The sequence below is a fragment of the Miniopterus natalensis genome, chromosome 3 (assembly GCF_054644295.1).
Source record: "Miniopterus natalensis isolate mMinNat1 chromosome 3, mMinNat1.hap1, whole genome shotgun sequence".
NCBI lineage: Eukaryota > Metazoa > Chordata > Mammalia > Chiroptera > Miniopteridae > Miniopterus > Miniopterus natalensis.
The window spans coordinates 84,127,440-84,154,450 of record NC_142083.1 but is presented as its reverse complement, the minus strand read 5'-3'; the positions used below and the strand labels follow the sequence as shown (position 1 = coordinate 84,154,450).

The following is a 27,011-nucleotide window of genomic DNA, read 5'->3' as shown; positions in this document are numbered from 1 at the left end:
TAATTATCTTGAGATTTATCCATATTGTTGTATATTATTCTTTTTTATTGCTGAGTAGTATTTAGTATGGATATACCAAAATTTATTTATTCATTCACCTAGGTATGGGTTGTTATTTGCAGTTTTGGGCTATTACAAATAAACTGCCAGTCAGATTCTGTTGAAGAAACCATAGCTTTTTCGAAAGCTAAGCATTCACCTACTATATGACAAAGCCTTTACATACAAGAAAGGGGTGGCTCGGTTGGTTGGAGCATCATCCCATAAACCAAAAGGTTGCAAGTTCGATTCTCGGTCAAGGCACGTACCTAAGTTTCAGGTTCAGTCCCCAGTCAGGGCACATATAGGAGGCAACTGATTGATGTTTCTCTCTCACATCAGTGTTCCTCCCTCCCTCTCTCCCTCTCTCTTTCTCTCTCTCTTTCTCTCAAAATCAATAAAAACATATGCTCAGGTGAGGATTAAAAAAATAATAATAAAATTTTTAAAAAGAAAGGAGTATAAGTATCTATGCAAATATCTATATAAATGTCCATGACAGATTTATTCATATAGCTCAGAACTGGAAACTACTCAAATGTCCATCAACAGATGGATAAACAAAATATGGTATATTCATACAATGGATTACTACTCAAGAATAGAAAAGAACCAACTACCAATTATATGCAATAATATGGATGAATCTCAGAATCATTGGGTGTAGTGAAAGAATTCAAACAAAGGACTACATACTGTATGACTTCATTTACTTGAAATTCTAGAAAAGGCAAACTAATTTATAGTGATAGAAAGCAGATCAGTGATGAACTGGGGCTGGGTGTATTAGAAGGATGTATGCAAAGGGGCAAGAAGAAACTTGGGAATGATGAAAATGTTCTGTATCTCAAGTGTGACCGTGGTTTCACAGGTGTATACCTCCATCACAACCCACCAAATTATACAGATTAAAGGGATGTATCTTATTTTCTTTATACTCTCAGTAATATCATTTGTAAATGTCAGGCACAACCAAATAATGATAACACATAGTTTTTGTTATTAGTTTATTATAAGGAAGGTGCTTATCATCTAGTTAGGACTACTGAGTATAAGAATTTACTTAATTAAAGAGAATCTTGACCATATCCACATGTTTAAAACACTGGAATAGAGCTCATAGGAAATAAAAAGATGAATGAACTGCAGTTCTAGCTTTTGAAGATTGTAAAATTTACTTACTAAGATGGAGAAGGGATATCAGGAATATGAAAAGTATTCAGACAAGTGCTGAGAGAAAGCTTAGATAAATGGTTAAAAGCACCCAGTCTTTCTCAACCAAGGCTCTGTGCAGTTCCTACAAATGTGATTGGAGTGACTATTTTCTCAATTATCCCAAGGATGACATAGCTAATACCATTTTAGATACATAGGAGAGAAGTTAATTCATCCTATACAGTGGACGCTTCGGGCATTAGAGTTCAGTTCTCTCACTGAACCCATTGAAAAAAGCAAGTAGACTACTGTGCTGCTTAGGTTAAAAGTATCTTCTGTTCCTTAAAGCAGTGTAGCTAGACAGGTTAACCTCTCGGTGCCTCACTATAAAGTGGAGACAGTCATAGATAGAGTTATTGAGAAGAGGAAACTGAATAAATATATGGAAAGCACTTAGCACCATGCATAAATATGCTCCAGTACACAGTAAGTGACATATAAATCTTAGTGACCAGAATCGTCATCATCATCATTCACAGAATGCTGTGCCCTCTCATGATAGGTATGAGTGCACAGAGTGTGCAGAGGAAAAAGACCTGACTCTTTGGGGGAATTGACAGACATCCTGGAAAGCTTCTGAGAGAAATCAGTACTGAAACTAGTTCTTGAAGATTGCTTGACTACAGTTCCCACAGGCAGAGATCAGAAATAGGGAATTTTAGGCAGAAGAAAAAACAGCAATACAACATATAGGTGATGTGTTACAGAATTGTACATCTGAAACCTATATAATTTTATTAACCAATATCGCCCCAATAAATTCAATAAAAACTTTTTTTAATTTGAGCAAAGATAAGGGAAACTTAGCATATTTAAAGATATTAAGCAGTTTGATTTTGTTGAAACATAGGGAACATGTAGGGGATTAATAATACTGCTCTAGAAAATGGGTGACAAAACACTGATGACTCTGTATACCAAGCTAAAGAAATGTGGGCAGAATTAGTAAGTAGGGAAGAGGCCCAGGTGATTTTGAGTCAGTTAAGTGACATTCATTTATTCATGTGGCAACATTAGTTGAGTGGTTATAGTGTCCCGGGCATTGGGGCTGCAAAGGTGAGTAAGACAGTATGGGCTTGTTTTTAAATACATTGTCTGGAGCCCCCCCCCCCCTTTTTTTTAATCTTTTTTCATGAAAGTCAAGCAAAGCCTATCTTATAAAATTATAGATGATTTAGTCCTCAGTATACCATATATTTTTAAAATCAAGAGTATCTTAACTACAGCAGATTGAGAAAGCAAGAAGTGCCTGATCCAGAGGTAGGGTCTGTGTGTTTGTGTGTGCATTGGTGGATGTTTAGAATTAATAGCTGATGCCAGTGCAAAGGATGAGACTAATAAGGGAGGAAGTGAGAAAACAGAGGAACTGCAACATCTTGGTAGACACAAAAAAATCTTAGTGGGGAAGTATAATTTATTGATCATATTTTTGTAAGTAGGTGGGAGAGAACTATCACCTAAAAAAAAAAGTCTGAGTTTCCCCTTGGCAAAAGAAAAGATTACCTTTTCCTTAAAGACTGGAGATAGAATGGGAGTGAGAGAATGGAGCAGAGTTTAATGTCTGAAGACTTCAATATGAGTTAATATGGACACTCAGGTTACTTACTGAGGGTGGTAATGTGGTGCAGTCTTGAGGGAAATGGAAATGTTTTGGAATATTGGCACAGTTAAGTCAAAGTAGACTCAATAAGAGACAAACATTTTGGAGCATGTGAGAGATCATGACATGGTTTTATATTAGATTATGATGGTCATTTTGCCTCCTTAAGTTCTCAAGCCATGCTTGGTGTTATCTCTACCTTTGTCCTGACTTCCAAGATGGCAAAATAGGGTACCTAGTCAGATTAGGTAAACAGAGGTAAATGTTTAATCCCCACCTCAGGAACCATTGTAGAAGCCAACCAGTGAAGTAAATGGGTCCCTTCTCCCCATTTGTGTTGCACCATGAAATAGTGTTTCACAAACCTAAATATGTAGCCCTGACTGGTGTGGCTTGGTTGGGTGTTTTCCCGGGCAACAAAAGGTTGCTGGTTTGATTCCTGGTCAGGGCACATACTTTGGTTACGGGTTCGATCTCTGGTAGGAGGTGTGCAGGAGGCAGCCAGCCAGTGTTTCTCTCTCTCTCTCCTTTTCCCTCCCCCTCTTTCTAAAAAAAAGAAATCAATAAAAATAAAATGTTTAATAAAATTCCAGGTTTTTTGTTTGTTGGGAGTTCTTTTATTACTGATTTGATTTCATTAGCTGTTATTAATCTGTTCAGATTTTGTTTCTTCTTGATTCAGTCTTGGAAGAGTGTATGTTTCTAGGAATTTCTTTATTTCTCCCAGGTTGTCCAATTTGTTGGTATATGATTGTGCATAGTATTTCCTTATAATCCTGTGTATTTCTCTTTCATTTCTGATTGTATTTATTTGCGCCCTCTTTTTTTCTTGATAATTCTGGCTGAAGGCTTGCCAATTTTGTTTATCTTTTCAAAGAATCAGCTCTTGGTTTCATTTATCTTTTCTATTTTTTATTGTTAATTTTAGGTGTGTTTTTTTTTCAATTAAAGTTGGCATCCAATATTTATGTTAGTTTCAGATATACATCAGAGTGGTTAGAGATTCATTTTTTTACACTCTGTTTTATTTATTTCCTCTCTGATGTTTATTGTTTCCTCCTAGTCACTTTGGGCTTTGTTGTTGTTTTTCTAGTTCCTTTAGTTGTAAGGCTAGACCGTTTATTTGAGGTTTTTCTTGTTTCCTGAGGGAGGCCTTTATTGATATAAATTTCCCTCTTAGAACTTCTTTGGCTGTGTCCCATAGATTTTGGGTTGTTCTGTTTTCATTTTCATTTGTCTCAAGGTATCTTTTGATTTCTTCCTTGATCTCATTGTTGACCCATTCATTGTTTAGTAGCATGTTATTTACCCTCCACATGTTTGTGTGTTTTTCAGTTTTCTTCTTGTAATTGAATTCTAGTTTTATAGCTTTGTAATTGGAGTAGATGCTTGATGTGTTTTCAATTTTAAGTCCATCTCTTCTAATGCGTCATTGAAGACCACTGTTTCCTTGTTGATTTTCTGTCTAGATGATCTATTCATTGATGTCAATGCAGTTTTAAATTCTCCTACTATTACCTTATTACTGTTGACCTCTCCCTTTTTGTCCATCAACGTTTGCTTTATATATTTAGGTGCTCCTGTGTGGTGTATAGATACTTTTGAAAGTTGTAACCTCTTGTTGAATTGATTCCTTTATCATTATGAAATGCCCTTCTTTGTCTCTTTTTACAGCCCTTGTTTTCAGGTTTATTTTCTCTGACATAAATACTTATACTCCAGCTCTTTTTTGCATTTCCGTTTTCATGAAATATCTTTTTTATCCCTTTACTTTCAGTTGGTGTGTGTCTTTCATTCTAAAGTGGGTCTCTTGTAGGCAGCATATCCATGGGTCTTGTTTTTTAACCCATTTAAACCCTGTGTCTTGTGATTGAAGCATTTAGTACATTGACATTTAAAGTAATTACTGAGTGCTGTCCAGTGTGGCTCAGCATTTAGAGCATCAGCCCATACATCAAAGGGTCTTGGGTTCAATTTCTGGTCAAGGGCATGTACCTGGGTTGCAGATTCAATCCCTGGTCCCCATTGGGACACCTGCAGGAGGCAACCAATCAGTTTGTCTCTCACATTGATGTTTCCCTCCCTCCCTCTCTCCCTCCTTCCTACTTTCTCTAAAACACAATGGAAAAAAATCCTCAGGTGAGGATTAACAAAACAAAAATAATAATGTAGTTATTGATAGGTGTGTAGTTATTGCTATTTTATTAATTGCTGATTGTAGTTCTCTTCCTTTCTTATTCACTTGCCCTCTTATATGCTGATGACTTTCTATAGTGTTGTGTTTTGATTCCTTTCTCTTTCTTTCTTGTGTATCTTTTGTAGAGTTTTAGTTTGTGGTTACCCTGTTCTTCCTATATACCAAACTACATTTTTGGCAGTCTATTTTAAGTTGAAGCCCTCTTAAGTTCAGACACATTCTAAAATCACTACAAGTTTTACTCTCCCCTTCCACATTTATGTTTTAATCACTATTTTTTACCTTTTTGTGATTGTACATGTTTGTATGTATCCCTTAATTTATTGTTGCAATTGCACATGATCTTCCTATTTTGCTTTTTAATCTTTGTAATAGTTTTATAGTCAGTTGACTCACTGTTTTTTCTAAGTAGATGCCTTTATCCTATATTTCTTTCCTATGTTTTCTTATTCATGTTTAGATCTTTTCTTCTTAAAGACATCTCTTTAACATTTCTTGTAATACTTGTTTACTGGTGATGAATTCATTTAGCTTTTTCTTGTATAGGAAACTCTATCTCTCCTTTGAGTCTAAATGATAGCCTTGCTAGGTAGAGTAATCTTGGCTCTAAGCCCTTGCTTTTCATCACTTTGAATATTTTGTGTGAATCCCTTTCTGACTTGCTAAGTTTCTGTTGCGAAATCAGCTGACAGTCTTATGGGAGCTCCCTTGTACATAACTAACTGGTTTTCTCCTACTTTTAAGAGTCTCTCTTTGTCTTCAACCTTTGGCATTTTAATTATGATGTGTCTTGGTGTGGGCCTCTTTGGGTTCATCTTGTTTGGAACTCTCTGTGCTTCCTGGGCTTGAATGTCTATTTACTTCACCGGGTTAAGGAAATTTTCAGTCATTTTATCTTCCAATAGGTTTTCAATCCCTTTCTCTCTCTTTTCTCCTTGTGGTACCCTTATGATGTGAATGTTGTTGTGTTGATGTTATCCCAGACATCCCTTGAACTATCCTCTTTGAAATGGGTGTTTTCCATTTTCTTATCTTCTAGATCTCTGATTTGATCCTCTGCTTCATCTAATCTGCTGTTGATGCCCTCTAATGTATTCTTTATTTCAATTATTGTATTCTTCATTACTAACTGGTTCTTTCTTACGGTTTCTGTTTGAAGTTCTCACTGAGCTCATCTGTTCTTCCGCTGTATTCATTGAGCTTCCTTATAACCAGTGTTTTGAACTCTGTATCTGGTAGATTGCTTGTTTCCATTTTGTTTCATTGTTTTTCTCAAGTGTTGTCCTGCTCTTTCATCTGGGACATGTTTCCTTGTCTCTTTGTTCTGTGTATTAGGTATATCTGCGACATCTCCCAATCTTGGCTGAGTTGCCTTATGTTAAGTGTTGTGTGGCGCCCAGTGGCACAGTCTTTCTCTGTTCACCTGAGCTGGGTGCTCTAGCAATGTTCCTTGTGTGGGTTGTGTGTGCGCTCCTATTTTAGTTGAGCCTTGATAGCGGTTGGCACATCACTGGGTGAGGTTGACTCTTAGGCTGATGGCTGTGAGGGCTAGCTGTGAAAACAGCAGACAAGCTTTTTGGGGGCCGCTGACCCCACATAGAAGAAGTCTTTTTAGCAGGGCTCTGGTAACAGCCAAGTCCGTCCTTCACATATGTCATTTATTGAGCTGGTTAGGTGGTGATCTGGTGTAGTCTGAAGCGGACTGTCAGGTGTGTTGATTGTGGAGCCTTTTAGGAGGGGCTTCTGTGCAGGTCAAGATGAACTGCCATTTGTGCCCAACTTGAGGCCACCTGGTCACAGCTACAAAGTGATCTGTAGCTGTTTGACACTTGTGCTTTACTTGGAGGCACTTGGGAGAGGCTGTGCTACAAACCAAGTTTAGCCTCCACTAGTGACAGGATTGAGACCCTTTAGTGTGGACCATGATCTGAGCTGAGGCTAGCCACAACTTGTGCCAGGATTTGGCTGCTTAGTTGAAGCTACGTTCCAGGCAAACACTGGTTGCAACTTATGCCAGGCTTGGGCCCACCCAATAGGAGTTACATTCAAGTTGAAACTGGTTGCCGCTTGTGCCAGACTTGGGGCCTCTTAGTAAGAGGTACAGGGCACACCGAGGCCAGCTGGTGCTTGTTTGGGGTTTGTGTACTTTTGAGTGATTTTAGGAAAGTCTGCAGCGTGAACTGAGGCAGGCCATTTGTGTTGAAAAGCCACTGGAACACCTGGCCACCGTGGCTCAGCGGTTGACCAGGAGATCGTGGTTCGATTCCTGGTCAGGGCACGTGCCCGGGTTGCGCGCTGAATCCCCAGTAGGGGTGTGCAGGAGGCAGCTGATCAATGACTGTCATCATTGATGTTTCTGTCTCTCTCCCTCTCCCTTCCTCTCTCTGAAATCAATAAAGACATGTATATGTTTTTTAAATGTACCACAGTTTTAAAAAAGAAAAGAAAAACCACTGGAAGCAGCTTGAGCACATGAGTTGGACGGGGCCGGGTCTCAAGGAATCACAGGTGGGACCATGTTAGCCAGGTTAATGGAAAGATCTGATTTGTCTCCCACCTTCACCCTCTGGCTGGTTGGGGTGACTCAACAAAGGCTCAGTGGCACCAGCCAACACCTTCGTCCCCTGAGGGAGTTTCTCTGACTCCTGCCCCCTGAGCCCTTGCCCTTAAGCAAGTCAATTCAGCTCCTCCCTGTATTTCCCTGGTGCTTTTTCAGCTGTAGCACAGAGCAAGTGAGTTTGTGACCAAGTGAGTCCATGTGCAGGCCCCTCAAAAGGAAAATCTGGGACTCTACCAGCCCTCTGGCTCACTTGGATGCAGTACTCGCCGGTTTGCACAGCCAGATGTTGTGTGTACTCCTCTTCCCTGCTCCGGGACCCCTCATTCCTCAAGGGGGACCTCCACAGCCTAGATATCCCTCCCTATTCTTAATCACCACACCGTATGTATGGGACCAGCCCGTTTCAAGTCTTCTCCCATTTTACCAGTCTCATCGTGGCTTCTTTATATCCATAGTAATAGAATTTCTGTTCAGGTAATCTTCAGGTGGTTCACAATGATGGTTATTCTCTAATTTAGTTGTAATTTTGATGTGGTTGTGGGAGGAGGCGAGCACAGAGTTTACCTACTTTGCCATCTGGACTGAAGGTGACCTAGTGTTTGTTCTACCCAATTCTTAGACCCAATAGCTGATTACTTAGCTGTGAATAGTCACCTGGGGCAGTTTTTCTATTTCATTATTCCAATGAAGTGAAAAAGTATCAGCAGGGTTCTGAGTGCCACACGAGAAAATAATGAACTTTACCTGCACCCTGCTGCAGCCTTAAAGGGTGTGGTTGGAAAATGTAGAACATGTGTGTGGTGGTGTGGTCAGTGTGCTTGCGGGTGTGCGTGTGTGTGTGTGTGTGTGTGTGTGTGTGTGTGTGTGTGTGTATCTGATGGGAGAACCCCAGACCTAGGAAACATGCAGTCCTGGAAGATAACAGACAAGGGAGGTCATTCCAGAATGAGTCCTAACAGACACTGCTATTTGGGGAGTGCCTGTCTTGCCTGTGCTGAGTATTTTAAATGTATTTTTCCTGATTTTTATAATCACAGAAAACATCTGTTGTTGTTTGTACATATCTGTAGGTGAGGCAGCCACAGAACAAGATGTTGCCTCTTTTCCAAGATCTCATAGATCTCACAACTGAATTATGTTAACTCTGAAGTCGTGGTCCTTCCACAAGACTATCCTGCCTCTCACCTTCATAAATCTGCCTGTAGTGTTATCCATCTGAAGTTAAATGACCAATTTTTCTTAATACATGCCTCTGAAAATCACACATAAATTTAGTAAAATGGAGAAAAAAGACGTACAGGCTTTTGCTTTTGGTGAAAAGAATGTTGGATTCAGAAACCCAGGATTAAAGATCTGTGTTCAGCAGTATAGCAACTTGAAAGCACATCGCTTCATATCTGAGCTGCAGTTTCTTTTTTTTTCTTAGTAAAACAAATGTCAAAACGTGTTTCCCATTCCTCAGAGCTGCTGAGGAGCAAAAGATTCTCAAAAGATACTCTGACTTTATTTGTAACCTAAAATCCTTATCACAGGTGGTGAACGTTTGTTCTTATTGTGGGTTCCGACTTATAGTTCACTTTTATTATCCTATGTTTTCCCCAACAAAATAGGAAATACTGGCTTTCCTTCTTGTATATTCTCAAAGGGGGAGAATTGGTTTTTGGAGACCAGGCAAAAACATCATTTTTTCACGTATAAGGCATAGATATATGTGTGTGTGTGTGTGTAGATACATAGACACACACAGTGCATAAACAGACATATGATAAATCAGTGGTATTAAAATTTCATGCAAAGTGATTAGGAAACAATTCTATAAAAAAAGGTCAGGAGATAGGGACAATGAAGTAAAAATGGTTCAGAAATGCTGTGTAGACAGTTTTTTTATTACAAGTGCTGACCTCAGCATCACACTGATCAGAACTTAATGATGTGCCTTCTAGACTTTGCTGGGATCCGACCCTCTTCCTTTCATTACCCTTGTCTGTCTCTGCTAAACTTCGCGCTGTAGTCATCTCATTCTCCCTTATATCTCATGACTCGGGATTGGAGGAAGACTGCTGAAGATACATAATCTAAGGAAAGCTCTTTGTTGTCAATGTTCCAGCCAGTTGTCTGTATTTGTATGTTTATAAGTCCTAACTATAAAGCTTAGAAATAGAGAAAGGACCTGAATGACTTTTTAAAGCTGATAAAGTGTATTCTGTCATCTGTTGATTATCCATACCGAAGATTTGGGCAGGAGAAGACAAATGGCACTGGTCATTTCTGGATGTGTAGTCAGATCCCTTCAGTTGAGGGATGCCGTCATAATGTGTCATCCTGATGGAGAATGAGCTGGGACAAGTGTTCCTCTGCCTCACCTGCCTCTTGCCCCACCCCACAGGAAGTTCTCTGTCCATCTAAGCAGAGGTTCGCCAGCGCGTGGATGGTAATATTCCAGTCCTGAAAAACCTGGCCAGGGTCGCAGCTCCCATCTTCAAGAGGGGGAAGCAAACCCAAGAGGGTAGTGCCAGCTGTGCCACGACTGTCGTGTTCTAGGATGACAGCTGATGAAAAGCACAGACTACAGACCAAATTATCAGGCTGTTCGCCCTGTTGTGGTGTTCAGTTATGTTGCAGTATTTAATTGCTCAGATCATTGATATTCCTTCAAAATCTCATCATCTTAGAAATGGCAGAAAAATTTGTCCTTCCTCATGTAATAGTGGCTTTCATAAGAACTAATTTGCTAATGTTTTTATATCTGAAGTACTACGTATTTGATATCCATGTGCCTTTAAAAATTGTAAAAAATGAAGGACTTAATAAGATATGCTGTCTGATTTCAGATATAGCACCCTTTAAGCTTCCTTTTTTACAAAAAATATTTTAAATTATCAGGATTATTAAATTAGGCTTAATAATTGTTAAATTATTGGGATTTATCATTACCATTTAGTAATTATCTAAAGATATAATTTATAGTGATATTTATTATGGATAAATTAAGGATCAAATATATATTTTACTAAAAATACGGCATCATTAGGAAAACATATAGGTGTAACCTAGACTGAAATTTTTCTTCCTAAATACGTCCAATCTAATTGACCATGTCTACATAAATTTTGTAATACTGTGGCTCACACTGTGAAGGCAGTCCCACAGTGCACCCCCATAAGTAGCAAGACGTGGACGATGGAAAGAAAAAGGGCAGTGCCTCTCAATCACAGTGTCAGGGATGCCACAGGAGAAACAAGACTCAGTATTTAGCAGTCTCTTTCCATTCTGTTACTAATTACTTTATTCATTACTTTTGAATGTTTTCACATTGGTGAACATTGCCCATTTGGCAATAAGTTTAAAGTTTTTCCTTATTGAAGTCCAGCGTCATCACAGCGATAATCTTTTTTATCAGCAGTTCTGTTAGCATAGATTGACTCTGCCAAGTTTTAGTGTAGGTCCCCTGAGCCAAGTTTGTTTCTGTTCTGATTCCCTGAAGCCTTTCTTGGATTGTTCCTAGTCTCCAAGCCATACAGTTTTTCTCACGCTTATTAAATATCTGTAGTGAGAAAATGGACTTGATTTATGGTACTCTCTTTTATACTAAAGCAGCTCTTTTTAGTGTGTGTACACACAAACCCTGTGGAAGCAAATTTATCATAGCCAAAGTGACTTTAATCACCTATCATTTGAAGTTAAATGTCACTCATGACAATAGAACCAAATGACACTGGAGATGATGTAGCATGTATAGTAAGAAACAAGGGCAGGCCTACTGGAAAGTAGTCCATATGACAACTGTGGGCTTCCCTGACTCAGAGACTACAAGTCTCCTCCTGTCCTTCGTTCCTTAACAATCCAAAGACATTATGTGGGGCCAAGCAAGGCAGTGGCTCTGTGGGAGTGAGGCAGTGACCCAGTATAGGGCTTCAGAGGCTGCATGGGATGGGGAGACATCTGTATAGGGTTTGGCTGTAGCAGTGCCAGTGAGCAGGGTATTCATGAGTAAGGTAGCAGAGACCGTGGGAGACAAGGGTCTCGTTATAGGAGAAGAGGGTTACAAGTATAGAAAGGAGAGAAAATTAAGTGAGCCTGTGGCATTGGATTAGAATTGGAACCATCAGGGTGAACTCAGGGTTTTTAGTGTATGCAGATAACTGTAGATGTGTATATTTAAATATAGATTTATATTTTATATCTATTAATATGTAGAGATGTATGTGTGTGTGTGTGCATATGTACATGCACAGGAACTCACAGACATATTCCCTAACTGAATCTACAGAGAAGGTTGAGAAGGGAATAGTAACACCCTAATAACCGTGAGCACACCTCACATTCAGATCTTGGTTTCTCAGCAGAGCAGAAAACATAAAAGGTGAGCCTGGAACATCTTGTCCAGAAAGGAAGAAAGTGCTCAGAGGGTAATGGGGTCATGACAGTAAGAAACTGAAACCAACTTGAAGCTGTACCCACTGGCCAAATCTGGAATAATTAGTATCAAAATAAATGATAGGATCCTACCATAACCAATTGAATAAAATAGAAATCCATAAGCACATGCTGATAGAAAAAGATACCGTAAACTGGATAAAGAAAATTCTTTCTCTTATAGTAGGATGTACCACTAATAATTGTAGAAGAAATGATAGAATTTTCAAAATCACCATTTGACAATCATCATAGTCATAAATAATTTAGCCCCACAAAATAATTATGAAGAGGAAGTGGCATCGTTAATCAAAATAAATATTGTCAGTTATGAGATGAATTGAATTTGTGCACCACCTGATAGGATACAAAGAACACATCATTTCTTCTGTGGTGTTCCTGCCAATATATTTCTGCTGTAGCTTGCATCTAAACATGAAGACACATTAGACAAACTCAGATTGAGGGTAATTTTACAAAATAACGTGCCTGTAATCTTCAAAGTTCAAGGAAAGGAAAGGAAAGATGGAAGGGAAGAAAACTAAAGAGACTTGATAATTCAGTGCCCCAGACAGTGCTGGTTTGGATCCTTTTGCTATAGAGGATGTTGTTGGGATAGTTGGTGGAACTCAAATGGACTGTAGATTAGGTGGTAATGATATATCAATGTTAATTTCCTGATATTGATGGTTATGTTATGGTTATATAAGATAATATCCTTGTTTGTGGGGATTAACCAGAGTACTGAAGATAGAGAGGTATCATAGCAGAGCCTACTTACAGATGGTTTAGGGAAAAAGTGCTCTGTGAACCTGAAATTATTTCAAAATTTTAAAAATAGCAAAATAAATGTTCTGTCAGGCATATTCATCACGAAAGAAATTATTTCCTCTCAAAACTGCAGAGAAAAGACTTTTGGTATAAACCTACAGCAGGACAATGTGTTTTTTTTATTGAGGTTTTTTATATTTAGCAGATACAAAAATGATAAACTTAGAGGATCCATTCAACACACTTGTAATACACACACAACAACAAATAACAAAAAAACACAAAGCCAGTAAAGAGTTTGAAAGTGACGGGTGTAACTGTGTATATATACTCAGGTTTCTAAACTTGTGGTCTAAAATCAGGTGGACAGGATTTAAAAAGCAACATCCTGAAAAGGAGAATGTTGGAGTTTATTGTTTTTGTTCCTTTTGCAAGGTAATTAAGAATGTAGGCCCTGGAGCCAAGCTTTCAGTTTGGAATTCTGGCCACAACTTGTAAGACATAACCTAGATTTTTCTAGGCCTCTGTTTTCTCATCTGTAAATCAGGATAATAATGTTGAACTCATGGGTCAACAGAATAAATGAGATAATACATGCAAAGCACTTAGACCATGGTGCACTGTAAGTACCAGTAAGTAAAGCTGGCTGCTGCTTTATTATTTCAGGAAAAGTTAAATGCTTTCATAAAAGCCCTCTTGTATGATTATGTTGGCTTCCTTCTCCCTCGCCAGGAGGAGAATTAGTAGGAAGCCATCAAAGTTATGTCCTCAGCTATTAAACCTGTCCCAAGATCAAACCAAAGCCTGGAAATGGAGCATATTAAAAGACAGCAGGCATTGCAGTGCAACAGAAAAAAGACTTGGGTTTTGGAGAACTCATACTTTGGTTAAATTCTAGACCTTCCACTTACCAGCATTGTAACTTTGGTCTTAGTCTGTAAAATGTTTATAATATACAAATAATCATAGGGATCGCAAGGACGGATGGGGTTCAAATGAGAGAAACTTCACAATACTAATAGAAGGACCACCCTAAATAATGTCTTAAAAAAATGATGGCTATTTTTCTTACTTCTTTAAAGGTGCAGGAACAGTTAGTTTAGAAAAATAAAGGTCTTAGGAGCAGAAATAGTAGCTGAGCATCGGAGGGCATTTTTGAGAAGCGTGATAAGCTCGCTGTGTCTTTTTGTTCCTGCAGAGGTTTAGACTACCAGCACTGGGCTTAAATTGCTGCAGAAGGAATTTCAGTTGACAAGAAACATGTCATGTGTTGTGTAATCCCATTCTCGAGAGACGCTGGAGAAGGCCTGATAACTATCTTTCTAGAACAGCACCGGTTTCACGCACACCAGGCTTGGAACCAGGGACAAAGGATAGACTTCATCTAGTTCCCATCTATGTTTAAATGGTGGAGAGAATATTGACTTTTCTGGCTTTAAAAATGTAAGCCTTTCTTTATCCCACAGAAGGATCGTGTCAGAGTGTTTTCTTTTAAAGAGAAAATGTGCCTCCTTTAGAGAACATTTAGTAGTTCATCTAAAATTAGTGATTCTTGATGGTTGATATAGGACTTCTTTAAACCTCTTGAGTATTGTTAAAGGAAGTTTTCCTGTTGCACTTTCTTCTGCTTTAATTCACTCACTCAGTCATGCAACAAGTATTTATTGAGAACTAGTATTCCAGGCACCCTGCTACATGTTGGTTATAAAAACATGAACAAAACAGGTCCCTCCTGGAAGAGGATTTGGTCTGTTGCCCTTACAACCTCTGATGGGCTTTATAGGAGCTCTTTGCAGAGGAGCATACTTTGAGTCATTAAAAAATATATATTCTTTTGGCTACAGTTGTAGATCGATAAATGTTTGGGGTGTACTAAAACGCTTTGCCTGGAATTGCCATCCCTAGAGATTTCTTCAAGCAGTATCCCTCGCATCTAGTGGACAGCAGTCTGTGATCTTCAGAAGAGGTGTCCGTTGTTGATAGCTTGTGAAATGTACTTGGGCTGGTCTCTGGCTGAATCTGTTAAGAAATAGAAGCTCTCGGTGCCTCTGCTTTTAATACAGGGGGAGAGATTTTTCCTTAGAACAATCATGGCGATGTTAACTCTCTCAGCCGACTAGCGGCACAGAGGAAAAATGCTGCTCAGGTCTGAACCTGTGAGGCACAAAGCCACAATGACAGTACATGTCCCTATTACAAAGAGCATTGCTTTGCCAGGGAGAGCTGGACGCAGCAAAAAGCACAGCACAAAAGAACTTTGGTAGTGCAGTGCCTCTGTTCTTCTCCAGATAGGCTAGTAGCGTGTTTATTCAGCCTGGTGCCTCTGCTGAGATAAGACCCGCTTCCTTCAGATGCCCTGGGCTGCTGTTTGTTTAGCTGCGGAACTTAATGAGTAATGAATGTGCTTGTCTGGCTGATAGAAAGTATTTCCACAGACTGCGGCTGTGTTTATAGAGAGCCAGAGAGAGACCACAGGCAGCAATTTGTCGTCTTAGGTATCGGCAAAGTCTTCTCTTTTAACAACTAGAGGATTTATTTTTAACTGCTTGACTCAGTGTTTGTCAGATGATTCGGACCATCAAACTGCAGATTGAAGTGCCCAGTGCGGGGGAAGCTGGAATGGCAGAGGAAAGGGGCTGGCTGGGAAAAGGGGTGGGATTTCAGCAGCATCGTGCCTCCAGGGCTCTGCCTCCCAATGTGGGAGAGAGTTTAGGGCTTCCAGCAGCATGAGTGTCTGTGCAGGTCAGGCCGGGAACCAAAGGCTGATTGATGGATGCCTTCAGCTGCTTAAAGACATAATTGCCCACTGGTGATTGGGGTATTGTGACGAAGCGCGCAGGACCCAGGGACCAGAGTATTTTGAGTGCCAGCCTCTGCTGATCGGCAAATTGAGCTCTTCTCCTGCTTGATGCTGCCTGTCTCCAGAAGCCTCTCACCATGATCGATAGCTCCAAGAAGCAGCAACAGGGGTTCGCAGAGATTTTAACTGCTGGGGATTTCGAGCCATTAAAAGAAAAGGAATGCCTTGAGGGGAGCAACCAGAAAAGTCTCAAGGAAGGTCAGTGTTTCTGTGGAAAGGGCCAAAACTGCCAAATTCCTATTCCCCTCAACCAGGCTGAGCGTGTCTGTCTGATTACCATGCCATGTCTCTCTCTGTTCCCTGCTGTGCCTTACATGGTCTAAGTTCTTCGAAATGAAAGCTTAATGCTGTTCTCAGTAGCTCTCTCTAAAGATTCATTAACTGATAGAGCTCTAGGGATTTTGCAAAAATTAGTACAGTAAGGGGATTTATGAAGCCAATCCTCATTTCACTAAAATCCTTCCAGGTTCATGTTGTATGTTTTCTCATGTTCTCCAAATTTTTGTCCCCCCTCCCTCCTTAGGAGAGGCCATTTCCATTTCAGTATTATTCAGAACATTGCTTCTTTTAGGTTTACAAACACATAATTCCAGGGAAATTAATTTTTTCTAATTAACATGTTTATGGTTTTTAGTGTTTAAAACAAGGAAGGTAGCTAACTCTTTCTTAATTATATATTTAAATGATTGGTGTAATTGGTTATAATGCATACTGCATTATTTTGTATTTAAATGCACATTGCATAGTTTTGTGGTTTTGTAACAAAGTAAAGAATAAGCTTACGGATACCATCAATTATTGTTAGTGGCCACTGCACAGATACCCCGCTGATTCATTTAAGAAAATGGCCAAAGGTATGGGCATTGCTGTCCTGTGTCCTGGCCTACTAACTGTGGCAGGACTAGTGCATGGCGTCCTTTACTGTAGCAGCTGGGATCAAAGGCTATGGTGCAAGAAATTCAGGATCTACAGAGAATAAGTTTTACCTAAATTTGAGATATGTCAATCACCTCTCTCAATCCTTGTTTAACTTGAAATTTGATTTTCTAGTGTTCTTTGGGAGGAAAAAACCCACAATAATCTCTTTTTCATTTGATTTGCTTTCAGCTCCTGCACCCCCTCACCTCTCCACTTGCTCTTGCTCATCTTATAGGAACCCAGAGAGTAAATGTTGAGTTATCTGCCTAAGTAGCAGTTGAAGCTTCTTCCAAAAGGATATCCCTCCTTTTTTTCTCATTTAGAATATGAACATGATAGATTGTTACAGATTTAAAAGATAATAATAAGAAACAATAGTTGGACTTGACTTGCTAGAGTTGAACTACTTTTAGGTATGGGTAGAAAAACATCTAGATCGAAGCAAAGGACACACAATGAGGTATAAATAGCTGTTGCCAGGAACCAAACAATGGGTCGCCTCAGCTTGTGCACAGCACGCCTTACCGTAGGTCGTTATAGAAGAAATACCGGTGGAATTTTTTTAGGACACATTCCGGAGACTTACAGGGGAACTTAAAAGTTTTTAAATCATTCACTTAAAAAAAGTTTAGAATGATCTATACATCATTTAAGTCAAATTCAAGTGTTAAGCTACTATAACTACCTTAAATTTAAAATAATTTTTGTGCTACTTGAAAAACTGAGAAAGTAGAGGAAAATGGAATAGGAAGAAGAAAAAGATGTCACAACAGCAGAATGTGATAAAGGAGCATAGAAAGCAAGGATTAAAAATATAAGAACAGGGTATAGGGGAACTATCAACAGGAACAGCAAAGTAGAGTTGAGATGATTACATAATGTGTAGATTGTTGCCCTAACAACCGTGATCACGCTTTCCATTTATACATGTACGATAATATAATGTCAGAAGAGCAAGAGCATGGACTCTCAAGTGAGATATAGACTTGGAGTCAAATCCCAGGCATACCATTTGCTAGCTTTGTGACCCTGGACAAGTTTTGTACAATGAGGAGAAACAATATGTACTTCATAGTGTTTTTATGAGATGCCTGGTTTAATGTCAGCATATTTATTTCTTTAACCCTTTATTTTTCACTGTTTAAAATTAAATATATATTTATATATATATTGACAAAATAAAGAACTATTCTATATTTTACTTTCATGTAAATCCATTAATATAAAGAGGTAAGGGGAGAGAACTTTCATATTTTAAAACACTCCACAGAAATTCCTGGATGATAAAATTCATCTGTCTTACCACAGTTGCACTAACCAAGTTTTACTTATATCCTAACAGACTGTATTTCTACTCACTTTCTGGTACAGATAGCACTGAGGGCAAAAAAACATACAGAGATACGAAGGGTGATCTGTTACTGAAAGAGTATGAAAATACCTTGGTTCCTACGCAAGATTGAACTCTTGGAGTTTAGTGTGTCACAGTTACTGCCTACAGATGAGCACCAGTGGTCAGCCTGTCAGACTCGTAGAATAAAACAAGGGACAAGCCACTGACTGCCAAGCTTCATCTGCTTTTAAGCATGGGGTCAGCCATCAGTTGTATTAATGTACACAAGTTGGCTGCAGTTGTTGGAACACTAAAATGCCCTAGAGTCTAATTAGATCCTATACTGTTTTGTCAAAAAAGACAAACATATACGTGACTATTAGTGATTTATGGTTTATGCCTCATCTGTTAAGGGAGGGACACAAAATATTATCTTTCACATCAACACTGTTTGGTTTTCCATTCATTTTTGGCAAAATTATTTTTTGTTTGTTTTGAAAGAACAACCTTTGAGATTATTTTTAATGTCTGGATCATAAGTTTCTAGGTAATGAAGAAAGAATAAATTTGGGTCCGTTTAGTTCTAATCAGAGACACAGTTGGTATCACTGGTGTTTCTGACATACCTACTGTAGAGGTTAGAAGTCCACTCTGCTTCTCAAGTAGTTGGTCTAGTTCTTGCTTATATTGGGATATTTTGGAATTCGTATTATTGTTGAGAGTACTAGTTAGCTGAAATTATTATTGGGGGAAAAACAGACTTTGTAAGCAGCAATCATAGGTTTCAAGAGTTTATGTGACACCTCATCAGAAAATTTAGTAATACCTATTGAAAATGTTTGTGTCTGCTGCCTATGAGGAATTGTCATCGCATACCACTTGGATAATGAAGCATATCACCTCACAGTTTTGTTAATGCTTATATAAACTTTCTGATAACTATCAACCCATGTGTGTAGTTGGAGAATTTAATTCTTTTTTGCTTTAGGTGACAATAGCAATAAATGCCATGAATGCTGATCAAATTCAAAATAGGGAATTTTCCTTAGACTACTTTCTTTTGTCAAAGCAGCGATGAGCAATCCTAACTTTTCCCTTAGCCACAAAAGGGTTAGAAACATTTTCAGATAATGTTCAACATGGATGAGATTTAAGTTTAATTTCTGATTCTACAGCTAAAGAAGGATATTACAAAATCATTGACTTGATGACTTAAGAGTTAATTATGAATTTTAGGGAAAATCAAATAAATTGAGATTATTTAATTCAGATAAATGGTTTAATATGAGTCATTAAGATAATGAATCATAATACCAGTGCTACCACCTAGTTATATTCCATATTTATCAAGACAAAATGGTAGCAAATGGATTTAAAGAAGTATTGATGTTCAATATACAGAGCTCTCTAATGGTAAAAATGAAATGCCACAGAAAGAAAACTGGGTTGTGTATTAATTACCTGGACTAAACTAACTGCTCTAACAAACAACCCCTAAACTCAGTGTTTTTTAGCCAATCAAAATGATTTCTTGCTCAAAACATAGTCGAAGGTGGATTGGACAGCTTAGTCAGCTGTCCGCCAAGAAGTGACTTGGGGATCTGGCCCTCAGATTTGGAGGGCCACACTCCTGACCTGGCACAGGCTGGTTAATAACAGCTGAGAGAAAATATGTCAATGTTTGTGGTGCATTGCATAGCAGACAGTGTAGTAGAGTAACATGGTGTCCTGGAACATGGCTATAGTAGATCTATTTATGAAAAAAATGTACCTTTGTCTGACATATTCGGAGTAATCCAACCTGGGGAAATAGATTAAATAAAGACCTTTATTGAAGCACCAAAACTTTTTTAAGGGATGGAAATTATCTCATACATACTCTACCTGTGCTGTCCTTTAGCCACATATGGCTATTTAAATTTAAATTTTAAATAATTAAAATAAAATATAATTTTCAAAAATTTAGCTCCTTAATTACATGAACCACATTTCAACTACTCTATAGCCATATGTGGTTAGTGGCTACTTTATTGAACAGTGTAAAACATTTCCATCACTGCAGAAAGCTCTGTTGAACAGCACTGCTCCCCACTTCCTTAAACTCTGTGCCTTTGCTCACAATGTTCTTCTCACCCCAGTTGGCTGATCTGAAGTGTCTTTAAACCTAATCCCCATGCCATTTCCTACAGAGTCACTTGATCTTATTAGCTAAAAATAATTTCTTCTGTATATTCCTGATAACTTGATCTGCATCTCTTTAAGATGTTTCACCTTTTGCCATTATGATCTATATCTGTACTGTCTTCATTATTAGACCATAGTATCTCTTGGAGATAGAATCCTTATTTGGCTCATTTAATACCTGATCCCCAGTGTCCTGCATCTCACAGACACATTATTATTATGCAGAAGTATTTAAAGAGTATTATACTCCTTCCTGCCTTCTTAAACAGAATATAATTTGAACTATTACCTTCAGATAAAATTTATAATTCAGTTATAAGTTACTGGCTAGCCCAAAATGTAAAGTATAGGTGCCTTAAGGCACTGTTGAGATGTATAAAATAGTTTGCCCCTGCACAGTACGATCCCTAGATCATTACTAGATTACTAGAACTGTTATTTATTGTTTGGTATTTGTCATCTGCCACTTTTGGCTGCTCTCCCTTTTCCGATTTGCTCCTTCTAATCTTCTTTAAAGTAAGCAACAGTTAACAAAAGGTAATAGCGGAATCCTGATGCTGTTGTTGATTCAGCTACAATGTATTGAGCAATAGCAGGGAAACAGTCACATAGGCACATGAATTTTACAACTATTTTTTATCTCTCTGGGAATTTCTTCTTTCTTTGCTTTCTGCCAATGTTCTTCATAATTGAAGTGTTGTACAAGTGAGGTATCACTAAATTAATGTTTTTTAAAAATAAAGTTGAAAAGTAAGGTCATCTTTATAAAAAATTTCCTCTTCCCAGACATGATTCAGTTTTTTTTTTAATGGATCATGCTACTTTTGAGATGAAATTATATAATTTAGTTTTTTATTAGAAATAATTTCATTTGGCAGAAATTTGAGTGCTTCTACACAGCATCATGCCAGAAGTTGTAAATCTCTTTTAGCCATAACATTCAAGGAGCTCACAGCCTAAAAGTCAAGAAACTAAGTGATAATATAGGAGTTGAAATATGCACACACATAAGGGAGATACAGAAGAGAACCATGTATGCTTTGGTCCAAATGAGTGAGGATTCCAGACTGGGGGCCGGGCCTGTCTCTTGTGCTCCAGGCCTGTATAGTCATCTACACCCCTGATGTGGCCAGTGGGCCCCATACTACTTCCATGAAACATACTCCTCCAGGGTTTCCTGTCTCAATTGATGGCACCTCTGTCTCCCCATTGGCTCACACCAGGAGCCTAAATGAGAGTGATCCTTGATACTTTCCTTACCCTCCTCCTCCTCACCAAATCCTGTTACCAAACCTGTCAGTTCTACCTCAAAAAACATTTCATTTATCCACAGCACCGTTCCACCACAGCTACCACCCTTCCTCACATGGAGTCTTCATAGAAATCTTTACTCAAGTAGAGATAGACCTACAGCTGATCCCTCCCCACCCGCTCTGGCCCCTTTACTGAGGCCCTGCCTCTGTCTAGAAATCATGTGGTACTTCTCTCCCCCTATTGCTGTTCTCCCCCAGAATGCCTCTCCCTGCCCCTCCTACCCCCAACCCATCCCATTGGCCTGAACAACTGCAGCTCACCCTTCCACCTGCATCATCATGAACGGTTGCTATGATAATAGGATAGCACACAAGTTATGACAGTTTGAGGTTCTCTTTATGTTTTGGTGGGCAGATTGGCATGCGTGTGTGTGTGTGTGTGTGTGCATGTAGGTATATATATGAATAACTATATGTGGACATGCATGTGCGTGTGTGTGAGTCCCACTCCTGAATCCACAAAATGGGAAGAAAGACCAAGATATGAGCCAGGGTGAAGTGACCTCAAGAGAGTAGCATATACTTACATTCTGGGGAAAATTGGAGGTAAAAAGCATTCTATTAATTTCCTATCTCATTGTTAATTGCCCTTTTCTTCAGGGAGCTTCCCTTAGGAATTTTACATTAAGACATTTCAGAATATTTTATACAACATAACATTTTCCCATTTCCAAGGAATTAGGAAAGAGCTTTAACCCATAAGCACCTCTATCTATAGCTGCACACTCGAATTCTAATATAGGAGTAAAATATAGAATTTCTGATTGCCCCCAAAATAAGAAAAAATAAACATTATCTTCTTTTGGAATCATATAGAATAAGAAATCTAGAAGTTCGGGTGCAGAACCAGCATGTTTCAACAGATTAAAAATTTTCAGATAAAATCAAGTATTGCTTTAATCTCTTTGCATTGCTGGTGATCAGGCAATTAAGTGGGTGATTGTGCTTTTGAAATGTTATTTGTGTTGTTATACTTCAGTTTATCCCACTGTGTATTTATTTTCACTACTTTTTAACCAAATGAGATTTTTTAAAGTGCATGTATGTATAGTATCTTTCTGTATGTTTGCCACAGGCTCATGTTATCCCTGCCATTCTGTACTAGGCCCCCTGGCTTGACATCACGTTGTCATACCACGAGAGGCATACTTTAAGTTCATTCCAACTTTTGACAAAAAGGAGAAGGGAATTTGTGTGAAGGTATGATCAGTTTAAAGAAATATGCCCCATTTTTAGCAGTCTGTTTCCATGGTAACAGAAGCAGCAGCCAACCGGAGTTTTCAAAGTGCCTGTAAATTTCCAAGGCACAGTATTAAAAACATAGTCTTCCTGACCTCATGCTGTAGATTAATGCAGGAAACCTACAGTGTGTTAGCGTGGACTGTCAGCTTTTTAGTTTCTGCTTCATTTTTGCTAATTCCTAATAGAGGGTAAATGCTACATTCTGGACTGTGACCTCCTTACCAGCAAGGGTTGGTCTGAGGTTTGGAAATCTGCAGTTTGCACCCCCTGCCTCCCCCACACTCCCTACGCCAGTGGGCTTCACACAGGTGCAGTAGACTTCCTGACATTGGGACGAAAGGCAGTGTTTTCTACGTAGTGTAAGGCCTAACTTTTCCAACCACTAATTTGAGTGGTTTTTGGTGGGGTTTTTTTGGTTAACTTTATGTTTTCCCTTTTTTAAATTGAAAGTAATCATAATATGAAAATTCCTGATCAGAATGCAGTTTGCTGTTCGTCATGTTGGAGGTCTGGATTTATGTGCACACTGCAACTGCTGTCTGCTTCAGGCAGGGAGTGGTGATGGAAGTTTGCTGTCAGGACAGATAGCATGGCTCTTACAGGACAAACCACTGTTTTAGTTTTGGCCTCTTGCTTTCCATTTCTTAAAATTACTTGAAGTACATTATTTTTAATTGGCAAATTAGACCCCTGAAAATACAACCAAAGGACTGTAATCTTTGGCTGCTACTTTTTATCATCTATGAGAGTACCTAAGTGTTTTTTCTCTAATGCAGCATGATTTTCACATTATTTTTAAGCGGAGATCAAAAGAAATCACTGCCTACCAGTTTTTCATGGTGCTCTTTACTCCTTTTCCCTTCGCCTGCCCTTTTTAGCCGCCTTCTACCCTTCAAAACAACGTAATTAGATTTCATCTTGTGTGCTGCCATCAACATCAGTTCAAAAATACCTCGAGCCTCAGATTCATACAACAAAGCAAAACGGTGTTGGTTCACACCATGATAATCACTTGCTCATAGAAAATCCTCTTGGTGATATTTTCTTAAATTGGGCATAGTGTTCTCTTTCCTTAGAAAATAGTAACTCAGTTATATACTTTAAGTATACTATGCAGCCCTGGCTGGTGTGGCTCAGGTGGTTGGGCGCCATCCCGTAATGGAAAGGTTGCTGGTTCGATTCCTGGTCAGGGCACATGCCTGGGTTGCAGGCTTGATCCCTGGTAGGGGGTGTGCAGGAGGCAGCCGATCAATGTTTCACTTTCACATCGATATTTTTCTCTCTCCCTCTCCCTTCCTCTCTCTCAAAAAATTAGTAAATATACCATGCAAAATTGAGTAAAGCATGTTTATTAAAACTTCTATATGGTGAGTATTGTAGAAAGTACTAGAATATAGAATGAGGTCTATAAGGGGAAATAGAGGCCAGAAAACCCCCAACAAAACCTAGAATTCAGTATGACCAGGAATATATAATGTAGTTGTTATTGTAGTTATCAAATCATTAAAAAGTGAAGCAACTATTTGTGGTTTAATGGAATTTGGTGGGAGGGAGGGTGGGTGGGAAATAAGAAAATCTAATTACTGTGTAATTAGTTTCTTTTTTAAATAAATATGTCTTTATTGATTTCAGAGAGAGGAAGGGAGAGGGAGAGAGAGAAATATCAGTGATGAGAGAGTCATTGATTGGCTGCCTCCTGCACACCCTCTACTGGGGACCGAGCCCTCAACTTGGGCATGTGCCCTGACCAGGAATCGAACCGTTATCTCCTAGATCATAGGTCAGTGCTCAACGGCTGAGCCACACCAGCCAGGCTGTAATTAGTTTCTTAAATTCTCTTCTAGCAATTGATCTTTTTAAAATTGAAGTTCAACTCACATAACATAAAATTAACCATTTTAAAATAAAATAATTCAGGGACATCCAGTATATTTACAATGTTGTGCAACCACACCTCTATCTAGTTCCCAAACATTGTCATTACCCCAAAAGAAAACCCTGTCACCATTAAGCATTTACCCCCATGCCCTTTTCCCCCCATTTCCTGAGCTCTCTGTGAGTTTACCAATTTCGAATATTTCACATATCTGGAACCATATAATATGTGATCTTCTGCGTCTGGTTTCTTTCACTTAGCATAATGTTTCTCAGGTTCATCTGTGTTGTAGCATGTACCATAGCATTTCATAGTATGGATAGATCATCTTTTGTTTATCCATGCATCTGTGGATCTTTTCCTACCTTTTTGATTGTTCCCATATTTAGCTATTGTGAATAGTGCTGCTGTGTACATGTATGTGAGTACCAGTTTTCAGTTCACCTAGAAGTGGAATTGCTGGGCTGCAGCTGTTCTTAACTAAAATTTTTATAATGAGCTTTAGAAAAACTGCCACATGTTCTGATCTTGTGGTTGTCTTCTCTTATAAAAAAGATACAGTTCAGAGCCAGGGAGTGACTTGCCAGTTTCCTGACTGACTGCTCGCCCCGAAGCTGTTGCCATTATTAGTTGGGGCTTTTCTGCATTAAATAACCATGTTCCTTTTCAACTTGCTCATCATAGTCTGCAGTGATATTTCAAACATCCTTCACTGGCCTCAAAACTAACTTTTCCTTCATCTCGCTCTCAATAGATGACCTTTCTTCCTCCTTCTCTGAGAAAATAAAAGCCATCATTTGGGAACTCCCTGGATGTCCCAGACCAAATCTGTAAACCTATCTGCGGCTACATGCAATCCTTGTTGCCCTCCCAAAGGCTGTCCCTGTATGCTCTGTGCCCCCTCCCCTTCAAGGGTCCTGCTGCCTCTGTCTCCTGTTCACTCTCATCCGTAGTCATTCCAGTTCTTTCCCTTCCTTTCCCTGTCTTCCGCTTTCCTCTCTCGCACTCTGCATTGGTTATAACCTTGCTCAGGTTTGTTCCAGCCTGAAGTTCCATACCTTCTCTTCCCCACCCTCCATGGGCAGCATCTTGAAAGCATTGCTTCCATTAACATCTTCACACTCTTAGCCCTCTTTTTTCCTTCGCCTTCTCCAGTATGACTTCCATTCATCACTCCAAAAGTAGCTCCTCCATGTAGTAAAACAGCAGCCATTGACCCTATGATCCTGACCCCCTTCTAGAAGCACTTTACACAACCCTTCAGGCTCCTCCTCCTCCCAAGCAGCTTCCTCTGACTTCTTTGTTGGATCTTCATTTCTTAGTTGATTTATAAATGGGCTTTTAGTTGTTAACTTTCCTAACAGCACAGCCCTGGGCTTTTTTAACCTTTTTTAACCTTTTTTATATTTTCTACCTCAGCAAATACTACAAAAGTGACAACTTCCAAATTTCAGTCTCCTGCCAAGACCTTCCTTCTGAAATCTGGACCCATAGAGCCAGTTGTCACTTGCACATTTCCACTTCCAATTCAGACATGTCCAAGACTAAACTCCCTAACTGCCAGCTTGTGTTCTTTATCTCAGCAAATGGTCTACTCGGGTGCTTAAGCCAGAAAACCAGAAGTCGTCTTTCTCTTTTTCCTTCAAACACAACATCCAGTTCCTTACCCCACATACTTTTAGTTTTATTCTAAATAGATTTCAAATCTGGCCATTATATCTCTCCACTGTGTTGGAGTTGAAGAAAAAAAATGAGAAGTCTTATGCTTAAGTTCTCTACCCTGGAACATCAGAAAAATTCTACCAAATTTATAAGTAAATATGTGATTTACAAGAGAAAGCTTAACCCAAGCTTCTGACAACCAGTCAAAAACCTAGCCCCATCACCTTACTAATTCCTTTGATATCTTTTGGTCCCTTACTGCTTGCTTATAATACCAAATTTTACTATTATTTGGGGATTATAGTGCCAGTTTTAGGTAACAGGAAGTGAATTTAAAGTTACTTTAAAATATATAATGTACATTGTGGGGAAGGGATGAACACAAAGGTACTCTTTTACCTTGTAAGTGGAAATATAGATTGATATAACCATTTGTATTGCAAAGCGCCCCTATCAAAATTTTAAATTATTAGAAATGTAGTGTGTGTGTGTGTGTGTGTGTGTGTGTGTGTGTATGTATAAACTCAAAAGATGCCAAAAATGAATCAGGAGATCATTGCAGCCTTGTTTATAATAGCAAAAAATCTCAAAACTTAAGAGTATGTGATTGATGCATCCATGCGTTAAATATAGCCATTAATACAGCCAGTAAGAATGAACTAGATTTCATGGTTCTGGAAGCAAACCACAAACTACATGACTAGTTTGATCCCACTGCATGTATTTATTTCCTTTGCATATTTTATATTTAATAATAGAATATTCACAAAACATTCTCTGGAGCCCTAGCAATTTAACAGTGGTTACTTTTGTGGAGAAGTACTG

At 38.8% G+C, this 27,011-nt stretch overlaps 1 protein-coding gene across 4 annotated transcripts in view; it reads left to right on the top strand.

Annotated features, from left to right (window-relative positions):
- The window catches only part of MRTFB (myocardin related transcription factor B), a 262,401-nt gene that overhangs the window by 177,161 nt on the left and 58,229 nt on the right, over positions 1 to 27,011 (top strand). The window contains exon 1 of one of the 4 annotated variants that reach the window (XM_087815649.1): positions 15,574 to 15,856. The exons of the other annotated variants lie outside the window; for them this stretch is intronic. Within the exon in view, the coding sequence (XP_087671775.1) occupies positions 15,736 to 15,856 (121 nt within the window). The 5' untranslated portion in view covers positions 15,574 to 15,735. Of the gene's footprint in view, positions 1 to 15,573; positions 15,857 to 27,011 lie in introns of those variants that run through there. 4 annotated transcript variants of the gene reach the window in all.